Source organism: Trachinotus anak, unplaced genomic scaffold, assembly GCF_046630095.1.
Source record: "Trachinotus anak isolate AG129_WGS33_773 ecotype Australia unplaced genomic scaffold, CSIRO_AGI_Tana_v1 ptg000004l, whole genome shotgun sequence".
Lineage (NCBI taxonomy): Eukaryota > Metazoa > Chordata > Actinopteri > Carangiformes > Carangidae > Trachinotus > Trachinotus anak.
Genome location: NW_027273855.1, coordinates 21072404 through 21093108, shown reverse-complemented (window position 1 = coordinate 21093108; position 20705 = coordinate 21072404). Strand labels below are relative to the sequence as shown.

Genomic DNA, 20705 nt, shown 5'->3' with positions numbered 1-20705 from the left:
CCACACGAGGAATTATCACTGTTGAGCAATACATAAACAAACATTGTTATTGTGTGTAATAAACCATTTATTAAACATTTATATTCTGCTTATAAATGCTAAATGGGGACACTTACAGTAAAAAATTCATGTTTTTCAAGGTTTAGTCACACTTTTCATTTGTTCCCAGAGGAAGAAAGCTCATCGGTCCATTTCTGGTAGGCTTGGCAGAGGACATTATCCTCAATCATGTCATGGAAGATTTCTGTAAAATCAGAAAATTGTTAATCAACATATTTCATGTCACAGACAAATTGTGTTTCACCTGTAATTACTAAGGTCAAAAGGGCAAGAGATTGTTGACAGACATGTTTTATAGTCTCATACCTGCACGCCCCAGTCCTGTGGGGAGAGGCATCCTCAGAGAGCCAGCGGAGTGCTTCAGACGCTCCTTGAGGGATTTCTGCACCAGGGCCAAGGTGCAGTCCTGGTGCCACACGGGCAGCTCCAGGCCCAGCATGCACTGGATGATGCGGCTCTTCTCCTCTGCTGTCAGCAGCCCCCTCTGGTGGGCCACATACACCATGAAGGACATGTCGATGTTGACCGCCTCCCCATGAAGCAATGCTGGCAACACTCTCTGTGCAGTCAGAAAAGATGGAAATGAATGTCTAATAAAAGTTCAGACACTCTCCGTGACATTATATCTCAACAACAGAAACACAATAGAAACAACTTTGTGACCATTTCTAATTCAGGGCTGATGAGGTGACCAAAATCAACCAGCCTGTCCAGATCATCCTCCCATAAGTTAGGAGCCAGTTCCTCCAGCATGGTTTCTATGGCGATGCGGGTCGATGCTGTAGCGCTGTCTCCGTGTTCAGAGTTGTTGTTGCTCTCACATGACTGCAGCTTGGTGTGCAGCAGCTTCCTGCCCTCAGCCTCCAGCAGCTCAAACAGTCCGCAGTGCTTCATTAGGGCCATCTAAGGTAAAATGGGAAAATTGCAGTGGTTAGTTGAAGCCAAATGAAAGAGTAGAAATACATACACTCTCTGTTATAAACTGCACTGTCCTAATAATATGTAATCACATGCACATGGTTTTAGTACAATGTGTGCATTGAGAATGCATATGAAAATACAGACACGGTTTCTCCACAAAAAAGGTCAAGTAGCTTGTTAAAAAATATCAAACACACTCCTTCTTATTCATTAAAGAAGCCAGAATCTGTGAAGATGCAAATATTGATGATTTTAAAAGTAGTTTTAAAAGTAAATTGCATATCAAACCACGACTGGCTTTCAAACTAGTCGCAAAGTCACAAAATTCAGATCTTCAATTCAGATCTTAGGTGAGCACATTGAAACTTTCAGTAATGAATCTGAAAGCAGGCATCGCATGTTAAATTGCACATGCATGATTCTCAACAGTGATGCTCAAACAGACAATAATGAAGTAACAATGAGCAAAACCAATGTTTTTTTGCAAATAGACAGAGGCTACTAAAAACCAAGAGAGGTTAAGTGTTTTGGGGGGAGTTTCAGCTTTCAGCCATGGTTTTCACCAGCACAGAAGTTCAAGTTGAGGAATAATGCCTCAAGCTTAAACCAAAGCTGTTGTGAGACTGTAAACAGTTCTGTCTTTGCAGAGCTGTAGCTTCGAGTCAGCTCAGTTGACCTTTAGCAAGCATTTCTGTCACAACATGTAACTGCTGTTGCCCTCTTCTATTACACACTGTATGTTTGGGTCTGTGAAAATTACTGTTGACGACAAGGCAGTGATAGTCAGCATTGGTAATGTCAAAATCCATCTTCAAAAAAAATGTAAATAAGTTCCTAGGAATATGCTAATGAAATTAGCAGGATTTAGCCTTTGTTGCCAAGAACTGAGGTCATTTCAGTGCAGTTTGAAAAACAGCTTCAATGGAGCTAGAACTTGTTTGAGAGGCGTTATCCATCTCAACAAATATTTGTTCTTCTTGTTAATACACAAGTAGAAACTGTTTTGACTGTGTCTTTTTTGCTGGTGCATTCAAGTGCACAAGGGAAACCCCAAGAGCTGCTGAGGTCATGGATGTTTTTTTTTTTTCCTTGTGCAAACAAGATAACAGCTTATACACACATTATTATCTTGTGTGCACAATATTATCTATTCAGTATGACAAAGAACCAAGTTCATATTAGGCTAGTTTCATTTCTCAACAACATAGCTTGTGTTTTAGCTAACAAGAACGTTGGTTTCTACTTCCAATTAAATTATCATGGACAATAACATTAGTCTATTCTCAATGTTCCTATCATATCAGTCTGCCTAAAAATCAGGAAAGTGGTCAAATGAAAACATTTGTTGTGGTTTCAAAAATGGTTGGCAGTAAATTAAATCATTGCTCATGGGCTACCACATGCAAAACCATCAGGGGAACACACTTGATCAATGACCATGCAGGGACAAGCACCTTTAACATCTCTGCCATCCCATTGGAGATCTGACGTGGTGGAAGAGTTTGGAAGAATGAGCGATCTAAGAACGTTGCCACTGGTGGGACGTAACTTCCCAGTTTGTTTTTCCCACCAGCAAAGTTGACCCCTGTTTTTGCCCCCACACTGGCATCAACATAAGAGAGTAAAGTGGTCGGCACCCGAATATATGGCGTCCTCCGGCGATAGAGGGATGCTGCCAAACCCACCACATCCAGACAAACCCCACCACCGATAGCTATGATTGGCTCAGAACGCCTGTCAATACCAAACTCATGGACCTCCTCCAGGATCTTGGTCACTAATTCCATACACTTGTTCTCTTCGGTGGTGGGCAAAGGGAGGATCTTGTAAACAATTTCTCTGGCCTCAAAGTACTTAATAACCTGAGAGCCATACAGATGATTGACAGTTTCATCAATGACAACAAAGCGTTTCGTAGGTTTAGAGTTACTTATGGTACCTTTAAGCTCTTCATCTCCTAAATGACCCCAGAGTAATGTGTCATTTCTGGGATCCAATATGTTTTCACACTGAATGACTCTGTAGGTGAATACGATGGGGCTGACCACTGTCCAGGAAAGTCCATTTTCTGACTTGTTCTCATAGCTGAAGATAATTAACAACAAAGCAACAAAAGAAAAAAAAGGTCATTAGCTCAAGTTCAAAGTTTGATTTAGTGAATTGTTGTTGATCACACACTGCTTGTAATTGACAGGGTAGAAAATTGACAGGGTTGTATACTGTGAAAACACCAAAACTGTACTAACAGAAAATAGTTTGTGTGCATGTATGATCCCATCTCCCACAGTCAAACTTGAGATAGAGAAAGTATATTGTCATACTTTAAAATTAGGGTCTGAACATTCCTGCCACAACTGCTGTTCATGTTTCACATGTTAGTGGCCTCAGCCTAAAATAGAAAGGTATTTCACCTCCCCCAGTCCATGCAGCATAGTTATGAATATATGACCAAAGAGCACACCTTATAATATACAGCGTAACACTTACATAAACTAAATAATTTTGGCATTAAACATATAAACCCACTAATATTTCACATTACAGAATCGTTTCTTACAATAAGTTATAAAAATATGAATTTAAGCACATGATATGAATCGCTTTGTATACTTACATTTTAGCATCTGATAACTTTCCCTCTGCCAGTTGGTCCTGCTCAGTTTGTCTGGTCCATGCTCCTTTCACTTGCACCACATTAAACTTTTTTTGCTGTGAATGGCTGGAGTTGTTATTTGGAAGCATGCTCACTGTATTCCTTGGTCTCCCAAATGGCTTCAGTCTATTCGGTTATCTCAGTGAGGATGTAAGTGAAGGGGACGTCACCGTGGCTTGACACACATAGCTATCCCCGCACTGCTCTCCTGTCCACTCCTATGCCCTGACTGTGTGGCTGTAACAACAAATATGTAGACTATCGCTACTGCTGTATACATTTAAAATAATAATAATAATAATAATAATAATAATAATAATAATAATAATAATAAAAAACCTAATTATACAAAGATAACGTTTTCTCTCCAATTAATGAACTTAGCATTAACAAATGGTCTGACTTTGCCATAAATTTAATTCTAAGAATAAAGTTAATTAGAATGACATTGTTACCTCAATTTCTTTTTGAACTGTCCTTGGAGTACAAACACACTTATAGGATATAATAATATATTATCGACTTTAATCATTTACAGAGCTTCAGAATAAATCCACGCTGACAAAACTGGATCACTGAAAACTTTGATTGAAATTATGATTTGGTACCAGGAGAAGTACTATTTAAAGAGGGGAAAAGAAACAATTCATTGGTAGAATAGATAACAAAGTGCTTAAGGAATAATCTCAACATTATTATATGATAAATAGAATAAAGACTTCAATTTTAAAGAGGCCAACACAAAATGGAAGAAATGATTGTTATGTATCACAAACAGCAGTAGGCCTGCCCCTGATGAAATCCTACAGTTTATACATTACAAACTGATCACAAGAATATGAGATAAAATGAGATGAGAGCTTGTGTTTTATGTCTTATGTATGTCACTGTACCAGTTTCATGTTAACCTCACACCATCATTGGATATGTACATATATATCTTCTATCGAGGCATTAGTATTTCTCTTGGATAGAGAATTGTAGAAAGAAGAAATAAAAAATGTGGAGGCTGACACATACTCCAACAGCTTTTTTTTATTTTTAGTATAACAGCCAACTCCACATTGTTACACACCGTGGCAGCAGTTATCTGCTTGAATATTGCTGATGCACACAGCTACAGCTAATTTCTATTTGAAGCCAATATAAAAAAACACCTTCGGCAATGCAGGCAATTATTATGTATACGTGAATATGCATGAGACAAGTTTTTAAAAATGTATGATTTTGCTGATTTTTTTAAGTGAATCCATTGTGTTACACGTACAGGTCAGAGGTGAAAGGGAATGTTTTAGCGATAGCACACCTCTGATATCTCCATGGCCAGCTCGAGAAGTTCTCCTGTGTCCTGACAGGAGCCACAGAAATTACAGTCCAGCTCCAGCTTGTAATTGCAGCAGTCCTTTCCCTGCTGGTCCCTCTCACTGGACGCCGTGATGTATTTGTATGAGGGAAAACAGCGACTCACAGCCCTCTCACATGTATCCGGTAGCAGAACCATTAACTCATGGAAACGACAATGCAGACAGGCGAGCAAAAGTGCTGCACAGTCGTCTGGTGGTGGTGCCAAGGAAGAATGGAAGAGGAAAAGATCAAAAGAAGGATGTTAATTGCTTAGTATTAAATTAAACCCTCTGAAAGCATCACCTAGTGCACCTCTAACCACAAATCAGCATCAGAATTACAGTGTTGTTAATGATTAGCACTAATGGTTCAGGGGTTTTGTATTTAATTGCATTAACTGTTCCACTCCTAAGGAGTTAAACAGTACCTCCAGTGCCAGGCAGGTATGAATCATCTGACGAAAAATGGCTGCTGCTGTTCTTGAACTTGTCAGAACACATAGAGAAGCTGGATCCACCCCATTCACTGCCACCCAGGGGTTCATGGGAAGTGGAATCAGTGTCCAGTTTGTCTGGTTCTTGCTCTGCGATGGTGCTGAGTCTGCGTATCCCACTGAACTTGCCCATCATGTTTCTAGGTGGACTGCAAGTCACTGGCTTGGGGGTGTTTCCTTTGAAAGGATGATACAAGAAATAGATGAAATGATTTTGGAGGCACATACTGTTACTTACTTACTGATAGTATGAAAAATTCAGGGCTTGTTTTACAACCACTACAGTCTCTGTTGGACAAGGTAGTCACTTAAATCTTCTATGAGGCAGTTTTAATAATTCAGGGGACCATTAATATGATGCACGTCAGGGAGGTGAGATGTGAAATGTATAATGGAGGAGGCTTGCTCAACAAAACTTCAGCAGTGAGATAGTATTGATTTGCCAGCGTTTATTTGGATCTAGTTTCCTGGGTTAAAGATATATACAGTGTGAAAATAGACTTTCCCTGTAGTACTTGGCATGCACCACATCAAGTCAGACATGGAGTAAACAACCTACCGTCAGAAACATGGTCCCCAAGTTTCTCAAGCTCAACACAGTCCTGATCGTTCACAGGAGGCTTTGAGGGAGTTGTCATCTTGTGCAGGGCAAAGTGGAGAGAATAGAAATGCAGTGAGACACACATGCAAAGCACTTGCTTGAGTTACAGCATTATAGCCTAAATAACTTATCTCAGGCAATAAACCAATACTGCAGCATCCTGTTTTTGAGTTAAGTGTAGGAATCATGCAGAAAATCTTTTACTCAGTTGGCCTGAGAGAGACAACAAAACTAAGATGTTTAAAGAAATAAAAAATAGAATTCTGCTCAATAATTTGCTTTAAAGATTACCTGTCTGTACCGGTTAGCAATCCAACAGTGTAGTCCGTAGCATCAGCAACTAACGTCTCTGAGGTTGAGCTCAAGTACATCCCATCATCATGCACACACCCACAATGTGAGAACACTCCACATCGATCAATACTCACCAGTCAGGAAGCACAACTACAGATCTGTGATGGCAAAATGCCAAGACGATAAACTCTATTATGGCCATATATCAACAGCAAGCCAAGCCACTTATCAAACACCTAGATTTGGAAAGAAATAACAGACATGATCTTACCACAAGTTAACATGTTATCAGGGTTCCTAACACCACAACAGTTGCATAAACCACACCATCTGACAGTACAGGGGTGAATTTATAGGATGACAACATGGACATACCACAATACCACAGTGGAAAGTTTTCCAGACCATTTGCTTTCTTCCATTACCTTCCATTAAGAAGTCATTACTGTTGACTGAGAGAAGTGGCGCTGTATCAGGTAAAAAAAAAAGAAACTGCACCCAGCCATAATTTCATCATGTGTAACCCAGATGAATACAATCAGGCAATCATAAAGCTAGACAGAAGACACAGAGTATTCACATTTATCATGAGGAATTTATTATTCATAGAGATGCATTGGTTTACAATAATGGTAAATCTATAGTATCTACTCTTACAAGCTCACTTAGAGCAAAATTCAACAATGTTCATGGAAGGGGTGAAAAAGACCAACAAGTATAAAGAAGCTACGTATTCTTTTGATCAGTTGATTATACCTTAAATACAAATATATCAGATCATGTTGGCAGTGAATATTTTCATTTTTAAAGAAACATTTTTCTTTACTTCCTCTACAGTTTTTTTGTTTTTAGATATTATGACTACTAAAATAAAATCAGGTAGTGTGCCCCCCCCCCCTCCCAACATAGCAGAAAGTAGCTATAAAGAGGGGAGAGATATTTCATTGTGAAGTGCTAACTATCAGTGTTCCCTTGCCTTTGGCTTCTCTGCTTCTCTCATGGTCCTTTTTGTGTACAGATATAAAAGAAGAAAAATCATGAACAGACAGTTTCACAAATGTGTTTTTTGTGACATCACTCTACTGTACAGAAAGAATTAAGAACTAGATTAAGAAAAAAAGAATAAGGCTGATAAATATGAAAAAAGAAATATTCCCCAAAAACAGAGTGGTTTGGTTATGTAGATGAAGCTGTTGTTTTTTTTTTTTTTTTTGGAATACAAAGTCACGCAGGCTGTGAGTACAGCGGCCTCGCAGTGGAGATCTTGGACCTCATAGTCAGAGAGAAGGCACACGATCGAGATGAAGGTGGCGCCTTTCTGGGCTGCCATTGTCTTCATCATGGTTCATCTCTGGGCTGTGGCCGTGCTCGTCTGTGCTCTCCGGAGATTCGTAGGGATAATTTTCACATATCTCCTCATCCTCCTGCTCCTCTTTAATGCTGATTTGATAAGGATGCGGAGAAAAAAAAAATCCATGCAATCAGGATTTGTGATGGCATAATTACATATCAAATCACAACTGAGTAAAATACACTTACAAAGCTTGTGGAGGGGACTGTGTTGCACTGCTGTCACTTTGGTATCCAGATCCATTTGCAAGGGCTCCATTCATCTGCTCTTGGAGAACATGAGGCAGGGAGTGCAGAGGGATGCTGCCCATAGAGGCTGGGTTGTAGAAAGAGTTGTTGCCATCTAGACCACCACTCTGAAAAAAGTAACATCCTCATTTTTCACATTTCTAATACTGCATCAGCACGTATCAGATGGAGCTGTAGCAGGGGCAGACTGCTATCTGACATGTTACTGCCACATTTCACTCCTGTCTGCCCTCCGCAATAGCCTCAAATTACATGAATGTATAATTTAACATATTCAAAATTAGACATTCTCATACCTGAGGAGCAGATCCAGCTAAGCTCTGACGGTTCTGAGAGTTCTTCAGCAGGGATCTGTTGGTACACAAATAAATCCGCAAGTTATATTTTATTTTTGTATAAACACCTAAAGGAGCTGAGATACCAGCTCCATGTCTGTCTGTGTAATGAAATCCACACAAGAGTTTGAGTCATAGATGCAAGACATAAAAAAAAAAAAAAAAAAAGCCATCACATGACATTTTTTGATGAATTGCCAATAATGGATAATCAAGTGGAGGTGTCAAAGTTCTGTGAAAGTCTAAGTTTGTCTTGCAGGCTTGTGCAAACAGCGACAGATGTTTTTGTTCCCAAAACCATCATTTTCACAAATTGGATCACCTGATGTCTTCTGAGATTCCACCTCTATTTATGTACCCGCAACGGTTAGATCTGAAGTGTGCTGCAGTTTAACTAGGCCCCTACCCCTTGCTGCTGTATTCAAATTTTATCAAATGCTTATCAGTTGCTTTTCTTTATCCTTTCATCATTTTGTAAGTTTTAATGTTTGTCTAATGTTTTTGTTTTCGCTTTTACTATCGTGTGTGCATGCACGACGCCTGTGCAAAAGTGAGTGTATTGCAAATGGATATAAATAAAGGTGGGTTGAAAGGAGAAATGAATGAATGAATGTACAAACATGCCATATCGTATTATCTTTGTAGCACACTCCCAGCCTTTAAAACTCAAAGACTTGTTTACAGTAAATATTGTGTGTAGGCAGAGCTGCAAGGTCAAATACTGTGGGGAGTGTGACTGTGACTTCGAGTAATATCATAAAAGACACAGGGTTCACGTCCACTGATCACGTACCCATTACCAGCAGTCTTCTGGGGCCTTCTTCTGTGGAACTCGATCTCATCTACCGTCCACACAGCTCCCTTCACGTTCTCCAAACGTACAAAGCATTTGTGGAGGCTGAGGTTATGCCTGACAGCATTCTAGGTGATGAGAGAACAGAATAAAATTAGGTGCTGTGCATTCCTCAGCATTAATCTAGTTACATGTATACACACACATACATATTAATATACAATCATATTCAACATGTGACAGAGTCAGTACCTTCCAAGTAGCTGCATTCCGCCTGAAATATGCAAAGTTTCTTGTGAACCAGTTGTAGATTTCATTTAATGTCAGCTGATTTCGGGGTGATTCAAATATTGCCTGAGAGAGATGAAGAGTGAGATTTAGTGTCAACAGTGAAAGATGTGGATCTTTCTGTCTAGAAGGCCCACACTGTCATGCAAAAAAGTGAATTCATATTTCCAACAGTACTCTTATGTTTTTGTGGCTGTGCTGAATGAGGAAAATACACATTACCTGTCTTATGAGAGAGGCATATGTAAATGGAGGTCTAACTTCTGTGCTCAGGTAGAACTCCTTGTTATCAATTATATCTGTGGAAAGACATTAACAAGTATTATTTATACATGCAAAAAAGTATAAGTTTAAATAATTATAAATGAGAAAATAACCTCTTCTTTGTGTCAGGATGAAATTGTTTTCATGTGTGTTTTTGCAGAAGCATGTTTAAGCTTGAACCAATGATAAAGAAATGTCTATTAGTGAAGTTATTCTTCATTATCTCACCGTTACCTTGGCTCACAGAGCGGCTATACCGCCTCCGCACAGGGGTTCCATTGAACATGCTATTGGGAGTGAGGACTGACGGGGATTCAGAGAGCGGCGTCAGGGGCGTGGATGGTGCTGTGGCACTCTGGGACAGGCTCATAGGAGGTGGGCCTTTGGGCAATGTTGCCTGGGAGAAGGGTACATTAGACACCAGATTCACCTGGGAAAAAAAACAAAGTAGTTAAGTCAGGAAAACGTCGGTTTAACTACAAGCAAAACAATATTTATTTTAATTGAAGGAAACAATCACAGCAGGTACTTACAGGCTGTGCTGCGGGTTTGGGTTCAGAGGACTTGAGATGAGCCATCATAGCTTGCAGTCGCTCTTTGTCCTTCTTCAGCTGTGTTAGATGAGAGGACAGAAATAGAAGTCGAGAGTTGGTGAATTCACGGCTTGTGTTAAATGAGAAACGACATTCAGTGTGGGAATTACTTTTTTCCCGGCATCGTGAGAAGTGTAATTATCTGAAGACATCACTTCTGTTTCCAGAGCTGGTGTGTTTTCACACCAGCTCAAACATTTAGACACTCATTTAGACACTCACTTGAAGTTTTTAGAAAACTTCTCTTTCAGTAGTTTTTAGAGAAGGACTGGATATGCCAGTCTACCACACAAGCGTTAAGTAATATTTCTAAGTTGCTGTTAATTAATCGAAGATGTTTTGTCCCTTTTGTTGTTTGAAAAAAAAAAAAAGGTTTAGCTTGCAGAAAATAAACTGAATGTATACCTGCAGTTCCAGCTGCTGAACCACTTGCATCTGCACACGACACTGTGCTGTGCTCTTGTCATCCAGTGTATGTTCACTGTTCAAATGTCTGCGGACAAACAAATCAAAATCACAGCATGCTTTAGGGAAACCATTTGTTGTGCAGGCAACAGCTGAGGCCGAGAGCAAAAAAAATGCTCCAATGCAATAAATTACTAAAAGCTTCTCTTTTAAGTATCAAAAAAACTAAATAATTAGACTTTACGAGTCATTCCATTTCAACTTGAAAAACCTTCACTGATATCATGTTAATCCTTAACAAATTAGATCCACACCACAAAAAATAGGAAATATATAAAAGTAAATAATAACATTTTAAGCAACTTTTAAATTATTTTAATAACCATTTACACTCTAATTTAAAATGTGATACTTAAAAATACAGAACATATGTATATTATTTAACTACATTTTTACTGTAACTATGCCACAGCAAATCCTGACAGATGAATAAGCATTACTCCAGCTTTAGAGATAACGGCAAAGTTTCGCCACTCACTTGAGAAATGCCTGAAAGTCTCCGAAGACAGTCTCACAGCCAGGCCATTTACACATCCCGTTTCCATACAGAGGATGGCTATTTTGTGTGTTTTCTTCCACTGACCCACTGCAACAAATACACACAGTCAACCTTTAATGATGTATCCCAGACTCAACATGTTCGTACTGCTTGAGCACAACACAAACATGATCTAGCAACTAAACTTTGGACAGGACAGCAAACATTTTTTAAACAAAATAAAAGTTAAACTATATTTGAATTTCCTGTGAATACATTAATAAAGCACCTTTCTTTCCTCTTCAGAAGATTGTGATGACCATTAGTGGTAGATTGATGACTGGAAGACTCTCTGGTGTCTCCACCAGTGGACAGGATGCTACCATTCTCAGAGCCTGAAACTGTACATTCACACGTTTAGTTAAAAACACTGATCCAAACAGAAACAGGAAACTGGTCCACACCAACCTATAAGGGTGTATTAGGGCCATTGTAAGAAAAAAAAAAAGGCTCTGTAATTTTTTTTTCCCTACAATGGCCCTAATATGCCATCGTACCAAATTATATCTGAAAGCATTTCCCCCCAAATGTCAAAATGCCAAAGAAATGTCGTAAGAACTTCAAGACAGCAAACCTGGGGCTGTGCTGGGGCTGGTGGGAAGGACAGACAGCAGGCCTTGCCTCTGCAGGTTGAGGAGATGCTGCTGCTGCATCTGAAGGAGCTGCTGCTGGATGGCAATTTGCTGAGCTGTCAGCTGTGAGGGACGAAATGACAGAACATAAGCCAGTAAATTCCTTTCTCATACCAAATATAGCTTGATGAGATAATAGAAACGCACAGGACCACTAGACATCACACTGTATGGCAACCTGGATGACACAAGGCAACCACAAAGTCAGGTGCTATCAATCAGGGAGCTCACAAAAGTAATGAAATCAGCTAATGTTGGCAATTTAGAGAAGGAAAACAATTCTTAACTCTGACCTCACTCATTTTATCATTAAATTCTTCTGTGATCAGAATGAAATTTTCCTGCATTTTGCGTACAAAACTGTACAATGAGGTCCACTTCTGTTTTCAGCTAAATGGACAAAAACTACACAGAGCACACTTCACTGCTGCCTCATGCACCCAGCCAAGTTCTGACACGTTATACCGGGAAATGGATGGAGGATTTCAGAACACAGAGGGAGACAGCTAAGACTGATGACATCACGCTGCCACGCAAATACAAGCACACAAGCCAAAGTGCGAGTTAACTGTATTGTGCATTGGGTTGTTTTTCTTTTAAACACATAAAAACATTCACTGCTGCTTGAAGTCCATGAGGCTGCTGGTGTGGGTGCTGGGACAGAGCAGCTTGTAGGTTCTGAATATGTGATGCAACTTAAAGCAGTAAACTTGGAAATCATTCCACAACTACAAACACCTCCTATGTTATCCAGGTCTGTTACTGCTACAGCTTCGCCCTCAAGTGCTATTTCTGTATTACTCAGACATAGAGCCTGGAACATGTTACTCCTTGTTGTCACAGAGAACAGACATTTTGATATTTCAGGCTGTGCAGCATGAATAATATAATTGTAACAGTAATTTTAGTGTATTCCATGAATTGACCTTTAGTTCTACTGAACTGAATAAGACTTGCTCCTAATTCAGGAATTGATTATCCTTGTTGCATATTAAATACTGCTATACTGATCAAATATTCATGGAGTGATAAAAATAATGCTATAATGAATAAAGGTTACCTCTTGGCTAACAATCCCAGCATTCTTCTGCTGCAGCAGCTGCATATTTAGCTGCTCTTGCTGATTCTTGAAGACCTCTTGAATTTGTTGCTGCAGAAATGTTGATGAAATTTGAGTTTAGCGAAATAAAACCAGTGCTGACTGTGAACACAGCTACACATAACTATTATAACTGTACATTACCTGGTGTAACATGAGTGCTTTCTGCTGCTGGAGCAGGGCTTGGAGCTGCTGAGGACTGAGGATCTGCTGCTGTGGTGTCTGCTGCAGTTGTTGCGGGGCCTCTGCTGGTGGGGTCATCATCGACAATGACACTGGAACCTGCATCATCCAAAAAAAACGTAACAGAACGGTGAGTTAAAATCTATATACTACAAACAAAGAGGAGGAAACACGCTGAAAAAGAAAACACTATGGATGCCTCAACTGTGACAGAACATTTCAGAGGAGAAATTCGGTGAGCACAAACACCAAAGTGACAAAAAAAGAAAAAAATACAACATATGTAGGCTGTTCAGGGCGTGTGTATGTGCGCGCATGCCATTTTCATCCAATCTATTCCCTTCTGGTAAAAAACAATCAGTTTGTTTACATGTAAACAAGAAACCATATCTCCTCAGTCATTGTAGGGGATCATGAGGCACAGCTACATTCCAGCTGTAACCTGTTTCCCTGGTCTTATATCAGTACATTTAAAAGTTTCTAAAAAAAATTACATGAGCAAGACAAAGACTGCAAAACAGAAAGGTTTCACTGAGACAGCAGTGGGGCAGGACAAGAAGAAACAACATTACTTGCACAGGTGACTTCTTGTATCCAAAAAAAGTTAAATCCCAAATCAGACTTCAACTGAATTAAACAAGTCTAAATCTATTTCCACAGCTGGACAGTAGGTTATATCTGAAATTTAAACGCATACACACACAGAAGAAATTATGTGCTCTCTCACTATGGAGTCTGTTCTAAATATCAGTCCAAGTGCTCTGATATATGAATGTAGCAGTGAATTGCAGTACATGAGTGACCTGTTAAGCACAATAACACATACACACATAATGTCATCTATCAAACCCAACCAACAATTTTTTTCATCATAGATTAATCTGATGATTATTTTCTTGATTAATCAATTATTCTTTTTGTCTATAAAAAGGACAGATAATAGTGAAAAACATGTTTTATGTTGTTATAATTTCGCCCAGCACAGCCCACCTGGACCCACTTTTCATTGTTGGTTTTTTTTTTTTGTTTTGCTTTATTAACAACACGATGCTATGCTAGCTAGCTATAACACAAAAAACTGTTGAGGAAACGTGCAATCATTGGCTGTCAGGAAGCCAATACACTGCACAGCCTTACACAGAGAAAAACACAAATGCGTTGTTCTATCTAGTGATGTAAAACTACACAGAGAGGGTTTTGGTATTTAAAAACCACAAATATATACTGTTATGGATATGAAACAAATAATTAGTAAATTAATAATTAAACAAATTAATTTTCTGTGAATCAACTAAGCAATTAATTGACAAATTGTTGTAGCTTCACTCCTTACTTTTACTTTTTAAACTGAAAAAGTGATTCATAGTCACTCACAGTACTGCTTATTTATTATTTTCACTTCACTGGTCAGTCTAGCAGGCTGAGCTCAGCCCCACTGCCAGTGCAGCTAAAAATGAACCAAACAAAAACAACAACAACATTGGATGGCTTAGGGGAATTGGAGCTCCATCAAAACAACAACCAGTCCCACAAAAACAACAACAACATCCTCTGCTAGGCATGCAGCAATTACCACACCCTCCCCCTCACTGTCAAGCCTCACAGCTCAAGGGATGTTTACAGTAAACATAAACAGAGTAATCAAAATTGCACAGAGATATAAATAATGAATAAAAAAGCATACAGAGCCTGTTTACGAAAACAGAACTTGAGATTCGTATTTTAATTAAGGTCTGAACCACAAACAAACATTTCTCTCCAAGGCAGAGTCTGTTTTGAATCGGGTAAACAAACTGACAGTGAATTTCACACAGGCTTTGGGCTAACAATAACAGATGACTGCCTCCTAGTTTGTCCTTTCTTATGAAATTCAATGCTGCAGAGGTGGCCACCAAAGCAATGAAAATAGGTCTATCCCACAGACAGAGCCAGTTGGCCCCTCTATTTTTCTGTGGACACCATCAACACAACAACAGCCTTTGCTTAATCCCTGTTGCCATGGTAGCCAGCAAGTCCAAACATCTTCTGTTGTTGTTATTGTTGAAAGTCATACCAGTGAGCAACTGAGTGTAAACACAGTTCTGTTCCCGCAAGACTGGTCTTGTGAACTCTGAGATGACTGACAGCAAACAGAAACGCTGAAAACTTACTGAAAAACAAACACAATGTTTTCTCTTGTGAGATTTAATACTTACTAATACGTCCTGATGGGCGTGGCCAGAGAAACAGTGACAATTGCAATAACACCCACACTTGTTAAAAAAACTGAAGATTTCATAAGATGAGATTGAAAAACATCAAATTAACAACCACATACAAATATACACATTTTACCAAAGCAAAATGCTAAAACCTGAAAAAAATATCGTTTTTTTATAATCTCAAACAATAAATAAAGAATGACTTGGACAAACCTGATAGTCTCCATTGAACGACTGCCCGGGCACCTAAAAACTAAATGCTGTTCAGCAATAACGTTCTGCCTGAACATCTAACAGAGCCTCACTAACCTACATGATGTGAGCATGAGCAAAACTAACTCTGCCCAGCAGGAGTTGTGCTCTCCCTCCCCTTCCAAACCTCAGCACAACCCCCCCCCCCCCCCACCCCCTCATCCCTGCACTCCCCTCCAGCATAAATATAAAACACTGCAGTTTGGAGAAGCTGAGGCAGGCAGAGTGAGAGGTTCGGGGACACCTTTACATACAAAACAAAACAAAACAAAACAAAAGAAAGTACCTTAAATTCTCATATACCAGTTATCTGTCTGTTGTAAGTCTGGTGGAGACCAGACCAGTTGAATATAAATTCAAATGTACCATAACTAATTATGATTCAAACTTCAGTGAAGTGAAAGCAGATGGATCAGTTGCAACGCATACTTGTGATGTTGAGAACAAACATTTACATGTGCCACGATGCAGCTGAGCGGTGTTGTGATAAAGTAACTGCGCTTAGCAACAACAATATGAATGCTTTTCTGAAGACAGTCATTTGCTTCACGGCAGCAAAAAGCTGATTCATTATCTATGATTCAGCTAAACATTATTTCTATTAATCATGTGGCCAATAAAAAGTCCATTACGGTTTTCTACAGCCCAAAGTGACGTCAATAAAATAGTTTCTCTTGTCCAACAACAACAGTCCAAAACCCAAAAATGTTAAGTTCACAACAAACAGCACCAAATCATCACAACTGAGAAGCTGGTAGTCTCGAATAACTCACTTGTGCCCAAAGTTTTCAAATCAAAGATGGTCAGGCAACAAGATTTAGCTGTCCAAAATCAAGACCATTCAAAGACTATTCAAACGTTTGAGTTCCTTGTTTTCAGTTTTACCACAAAGAAAATTGGGAGGAAATGTTTCCATTGAGAATATCAGCAATATACCATAATATGACACTGAGAAAAGTAAACACCTTAAAACTAAAAATTATATTAATTGTTGATTAATCTGCTGAGTTTCTTTAACTTAATAAATTAATCTTTAAGATGTCATAGAAAAGTAAAAAAAAAAATATCCATTACAGTTTTCTGAGCCCCAAGTTATATCTTCAAATGACTTTTTTGGATCAACAGACTGAAAAGGAACTGAAAATCTATTCTGTTCACTATAATGGAAGATGTATGTTGAAAACAAGAAATATTTGCCATTTTGCTCAGAAAATGACTCAAACAACTGATCGAACTTTCAAAACAACAGATTAATTTTATGTTGAACAATGAATCAAGTAATTTACCTACTGTTTCAACTCTACAGATTATCATCATTAGGTTCCACTTTTGTGGAACATGCAAGGACTCATCACTGTCATGCATTATTACATTTCTAAGAAATTGTGCTTTTAAAAACCAGTGCCGATGTGTTGAACAGATACAGATGGGGAAGACTGACCCTTGGTGCCTCTGGAGGAGGAGTCTGGCTGCTACTCAGTCCACTCTCATTCTCAGTATGACTCCCGTTCTCTGTCTGACTTGCTGGAATGGCGTGGCTTGTTGGTTCTGACCCAGACTCATGCATCTGGACTTCACTGACCTGAGAAAGGAAATGGGTGTAAATGAAAACAACTGGATAAGGCAGAACAATACCATGAAATACAGAAAGAACACAAACACAACTGCTTTCTGAATGTGTCAGACAAGACTTCCCCTTCACAGGCTGATTAAAAGTCCATTCTCTGAGAAAATCTAACAGAATACAACAGTCTCTGTAATGACCTAATAATGTAGCCATTCACTGTGTGAAAGTAATTTTGCCCAATGTAAAAAGCTACAGCACTAAAAGTTAAGAACAACACTGTTATCGCTCTACCCACCAAGACAAACATTCTCTTCTACAAGTGAGAGAGGAACATGCTACGTCTATTTGTTGAATAACCGAGTGCTGCCATGACTACTGTAAACACAGGGGCCCTGGGTCCGTGTTTATGTGCAAACATATCTTCCTTCTGGAACAATTTACCATTAACCAGGTGGTGTGATAAACGGCTGTGGCAGGTAGTACAATGCACAAGTAGGCTTTTATGTATACAGCTTGGGAGTGTTTGAGTCAAAAGCTAAGCAGTATAAACAAAGGTAAATAAAGTAGGCAAACAAATAATGTGCACAGATGGAAACCTACACACAAAGCCTCAAATGAAACAGACCACATAGCCTCAAGAGTAATATTATTTTCAAGGCTAGCCCTCTGACAAATCCACATACTGAAATCAAATCTGTTCATCAATCAATCAGTCAGGCTCCTCCAACAACCAACATCAACATTTTGGCAACATCTGACAGATGATCAGATTAGACTTTCACTCTGATGAATTCATGACCAAAAATGTACCAACAGTAAGCTGAAAAAACATTCTGTTTCCTGAAAAATGACTAATAGCCGACATCTGAATAATCATTTCTGTCTCCAGTGATGTGTGTGAATTCACAGACAGGTTAAAACGTATCTGGTTAAAACTGAGGGAATTCCTACAATCTAAAACTAAAACTTATCTAATCAAAACAGGCAATTGTTGGTAAGGTTTCCACTCTGTTTACTTTTGCTTTCAGGATGAGGATTAGTTCTGAAGACAAAGGGCAGTGTTTCCTGTAGACATTTCTAAAGATGTTAGGGGTGATTTTGGTTGTAAGAACCAGGCTGAATATTTGGTTCATTCATTTATGCATTACACTCAAATCAAATATGACGTTATCGAGATACTGTAGGATTGTGATAATTGAATAGCTGTGGTGCAGTGCATCTATATCCTGTATGGGCTGAATAATAAGCCCATGATTATTTTTTTCACTATATTTAAAGCATTCTCACCACAGGGGCAACTCTCCAGCAGTGGGGGCCACTACTCTTCAAAGAATGTAAAGGAAATAAGGGAAATGCTGCAAAGAAACCTTTCCTTAAGAAGGAGCAAACAACACCCACCTCCTCCCTTAGAAGCAGACTTCAAGAATATTTGAAGAACTGCTTTTACACATGAAATACAAAAAACAAACACAATGCACTATGAAAATCTGTAATGCTTCAATATAAAGGGAAAGATAGGATAAACAATGTATTTAGTTAACATTACATGTAATTAAGTTAAATGCATTTTAATAACTTTAAATTAAAAAGGAAAAATATGATTATCAATTACTTATGCACTAGCTATATTCTGGAAAACTGGTCTCAGACTTTTTGGACACCACTGATTTTTTTTTTTTTTTCATAGCTGCGTTGAATTTTACATGTAAAGACACATCAACAACTAATAGTAACGTAGTTTTACTTTATATTATTAACCTGCAACATCCTCCTTGTCTGGGTGTAAACCCTTGAATGCCTGGTGTATTTGGTCTAGGCTTCAATCTGCATTGCTTTCTTCACCAGTGACCGACTGATCCTCTTCAGTGCGATCATGTCATCATATTAGAGAAATAATCTGCACAGTCTTTGTGAATCTGTTTCAATAACGCAGTCGGGGAACGTTTAGGAAACTGGGTTCATATTGTTCCAAGTCAGCTTAGCCACACGTACCTCCAGAATACAGTGCACACAGCGATCGACTTACATTTCACCCAACAATCAACACCTTAGACGTTACACTTAAAATTCTGAATCAACGGTATCTGGTTAAATCTTAATTTTGTTGATTAAAACAACGCGACTTGTCATTGAGTTAGCTTAACGTAATTTGAATGGAATAATATCCGTTAACACCAACCATAGCAGTCTGAGGTTTGCGTTGAAGACTTGAGCCTTTAGCTAAGCATATATCCGGTAAAAACAGGAGGTGTACGAGTTCAGTATGTTTAACTTTGCAGATTACCTAGTCTTGTCCACTCACGGCGTTTAAAACGTACATTAACTACAGTGGAAAACAGTTTTTGGGCGAACCTTGCGGGTAGCGTTCACTCTAACAGTAAAACAAAAGCTAGCAGCCTGCCCGGACGCTAGCTTGTGTAAGAAACGTTTCTCTCTCCTCTTCGTTTCATCAAGCGACAATATCACAGTGAATCTAACGTTAAAGCCAACATCCATTCAATGAGAATCAGCGCTCCGGTGGATTAACGTTCACTCACCGAATTAAGTGCGGACGGACAGTGTTTGACTCGGGGTGGTGTCTGAAGAAGAGACCTCGGAGCAGTGTCTTCCTTGGAACCGAGCTAGCCACAAGTTGCTAACAGAGGGCGTGGCTTAGGTAAAAGTAAACAATGGTGACGTCATGTCGACATGCGGGACTGTTTCATATCGTCTTGAATTTTGGTGGTTGACCTTTTTGATCATAATGGCTGCATTTTATTGTGTTAGTTGTGATTTACGTGTGCCGCTCAGAGAATTTAACTCAATTAAATGTCATTCGGTAAGTGGAGACAGGGAAACTGTCACATTCTTTAATATCGAATGAAACTGAATTCACACATAAAAACACCAAAGTTAGGACTGAAGTTGGAGGTTATCCATTGATAACTGACAGCTGACAGTTTACATTATGACCTATATGAAGACAGGATTTATTGCAGGACTGCTTTAGGCTGCAATAGTTCAGCGAGGTGCGTCTAATAAACTGTCAACAGGTTGTACTCACTTGCAGAAGACTTAGCCTTCCAATAAAGTAAAGAAACCCCACTTAAAACCTTCACACAATTTCTATCCCTCTAACTCATTTAAATTTACAGATATTGACAACTCCTGCATCTTCTGTGGAAAATCTCAGGAAATCCCTATTCGCTTGTTCTTTACCTGGGAAAATACCTTGAAATTTTGGGTTGTTTATTTGTTTGTCAAAGTCAACTCCACATACTTCTTTAGCCTCAAAGATATTTTGTGTTATTTTGACACACAACGTTAAACAGTGGAATTTGCAGGTAATTTCTATGTTCTCTGATGGCAAAATTCTTTCTACACAAGCAAAGAGTTCTAAAAGATGTATCAAATACTCTTCATTTCCTGGCTCAAATAGATTCCTAACTCAATTCTGTTAAATTGCTTGAAAATGATATTAATTATTCCTTTGCTTCTGAAAACAAATGTGGAATATACAGTGCAGGCTGATCAGAAAGTACAAGTGGAGG

At 38.9% G+C, this 20705-nt stretch overlaps 3 protein-coding genes across 5 annotated transcripts; all 3 read right to left on the bottom strand.

The window, feature by feature from the left end:
* Nucleotides 1–43: 43 nt before the first annotated feature.
* On the bottom strand, nucleotides 44–3869 carry LOC139620892 (2-epi-5-epi-valiolone synthase-like). Its single transcript, XM_071476907.1, has 5 exons — nucleotides 3596–3869; nucleotides 2436–3066; nucleotides 724–963; nucleotides 367–619; nucleotides 44–244 (listed from the first exon to the last, which is right to left on the bottom strand). The coding sequence occupies exons 1-5, from the start codon at nucleotides 3721–3723 to the stop codon at nucleotides 156–158; spliced, it is 1341 nt and encodes a 446-aa protein (XP_071333008.1). The 5' UTR covers nucleotides 3724–3869; the 3' UTR covers nucleotides 44–155.
* Nucleotides 3870–4798: 929 nt separating this feature from the next.
* Nucleotides 4799–6273, bottom strand: LOC139620889 (myoD family inhibitor domain-containing protein 2-like). Its single transcript, XM_071476897.1, has 3 exons — nucleotides 6031–6273; nucleotides 5406–5648; nucleotides 4799–5188 (listed from the first exon to the last, which is right to left on the bottom strand). Exons 1-3 carry the CDS (start codon nucleotides 6155–6157, stop codon nucleotides 4926–4928), a joined length of 633 nt encoding a protein of 210 aa, XP_071332998.1. The 5' UTR covers nucleotides 6158–6273; the 3' UTR covers nucleotides 4799–4925.
* A 674-nt stretch (nucleotides 6274–6947) lies between these two features.
* Nucleotides 6948–19827, bottom strand: LOC139620888 (forkhead box protein P1-B-like). Of its 3 annotated transcripts, none has more exons than XM_071476893.1 (16): nucleotides 19713–19827; nucleotides 17050–17190; nucleotides 13117–13254; nucleotides 12934–13023; nucleotides 11816–11936; nucleotides 11471–11582; nucleotides 11182–11289; nucleotides 10644–10731; nucleotides 10179–10256; nucleotides 9874–10075; nucleotides 9604–9680; nucleotides 9346–9447; nucleotides 9094–9221; nucleotides 8262–8316; nucleotides 7906–8072; nucleotides 6948–7806 (listed from the first exon to the last, which is right to left on the bottom strand). In XM_071476893.1, the coding sequence occupies exons 2-16, from the start codon at nucleotides 17173–17175 to the stop codon at nucleotides 7644–7646; spliced, it is 1755 nt and encodes a 584-aa protein (XP_071332994.1). In that variant the 5' UTR covers nucleotides 17176–17190; nucleotides 19713–19827; the 3' UTR covers nucleotides 6948–7643. The 3 variants fall into 3 exon arrangements, with proteins under 3 accessions (XP_071332994.1, XP_071332995.1, XP_071332996.1); XM_071476894.1 differs by having other exon boundaries at nucleotides 9880–10075; XM_071476895.1 differs by lacking the exons at nucleotides 17050–17190; nucleotides 19713–19827 and adding an exon at nucleotides 15570–15698 and having other exon boundaries at nucleotides 9880–10075.
* Between the last annotated feature and the right edge of the window lie 878 nt (nucleotides 19828–20705).

What these genes read in the sequence shown, in the direction of transcription:
- LOC139620892 (XM_071476907.1), bottom strand. Translation starts at nt 3,723, where the DNA reads ATGCTTCCAAATAACAACTCCAGCCATTCACAGCAAAAAAAGTTTAAT. An exon ending in AAGTTATCAGATGCTAAAAT is followed by an intron (nt 3,067 to 3,595) that starts GTAAGTATACAA and finishes AATTATCTTCAG; the next exon opens with CTATGAGAACAAGTCAGAAA. An exon ending in CACAGGACTGGGGCGTGCAG is followed by an intron (nt 245 to 366) that starts GTATGAGACTAT and finishes CTGATTTTACAG; the next exon opens with AAATCTTCCATGACATGATT.
- LOC139620889 (XM_071476897.1), bottom strand. Translation starts at nt 6,157, where the DNA reads ATGTGTGTCTCACTGCATTTCTATTCTCTCCACTTTGCCCTGCACAAG. An exon ending in TGGGGACCATGTTTCTGACG is followed by an intron (nt 5,649 to 6,030) that starts GTAGGTTGTTTA and finishes ATCCTTTCAAAG; the next exon opens with GAAACACCCCCAAGCCAGTG. An exon ending in ATACCTGCCTGGCACTGGAG is followed by an intron (nt 5,189 to 5,405) that starts GTACTGTTTAAC and finishes CACCACCACCAG; the next exon opens with ACGACTGTGCAGCACTTTTG.
- LOC139620888 (XM_071476893.1), bottom strand. Translation starts at nt 17,175, where the DNA reads ATGCATGAGTCTGGGTCAGAACCAACAAGCCACGCCATTCCAGCAAGT. An exon ending in TTCAGCAGCTGGAACTGCAG is followed by an intron (nt 10,257 to 10,643) that starts GTATACATTCAG and finishes CATCTAACACAG; the next exon opens with CTGAAGAAGGACAAAGAGCG. An exon ending in CAGAAGACTGCTGGTAATGG is followed by an intron (nt 8,317 to 9,093) that starts GTACGTGATCAG and finishes GTGTACCAACAG; the next exon opens with ATCCCTGCTGAAGAACTCTC.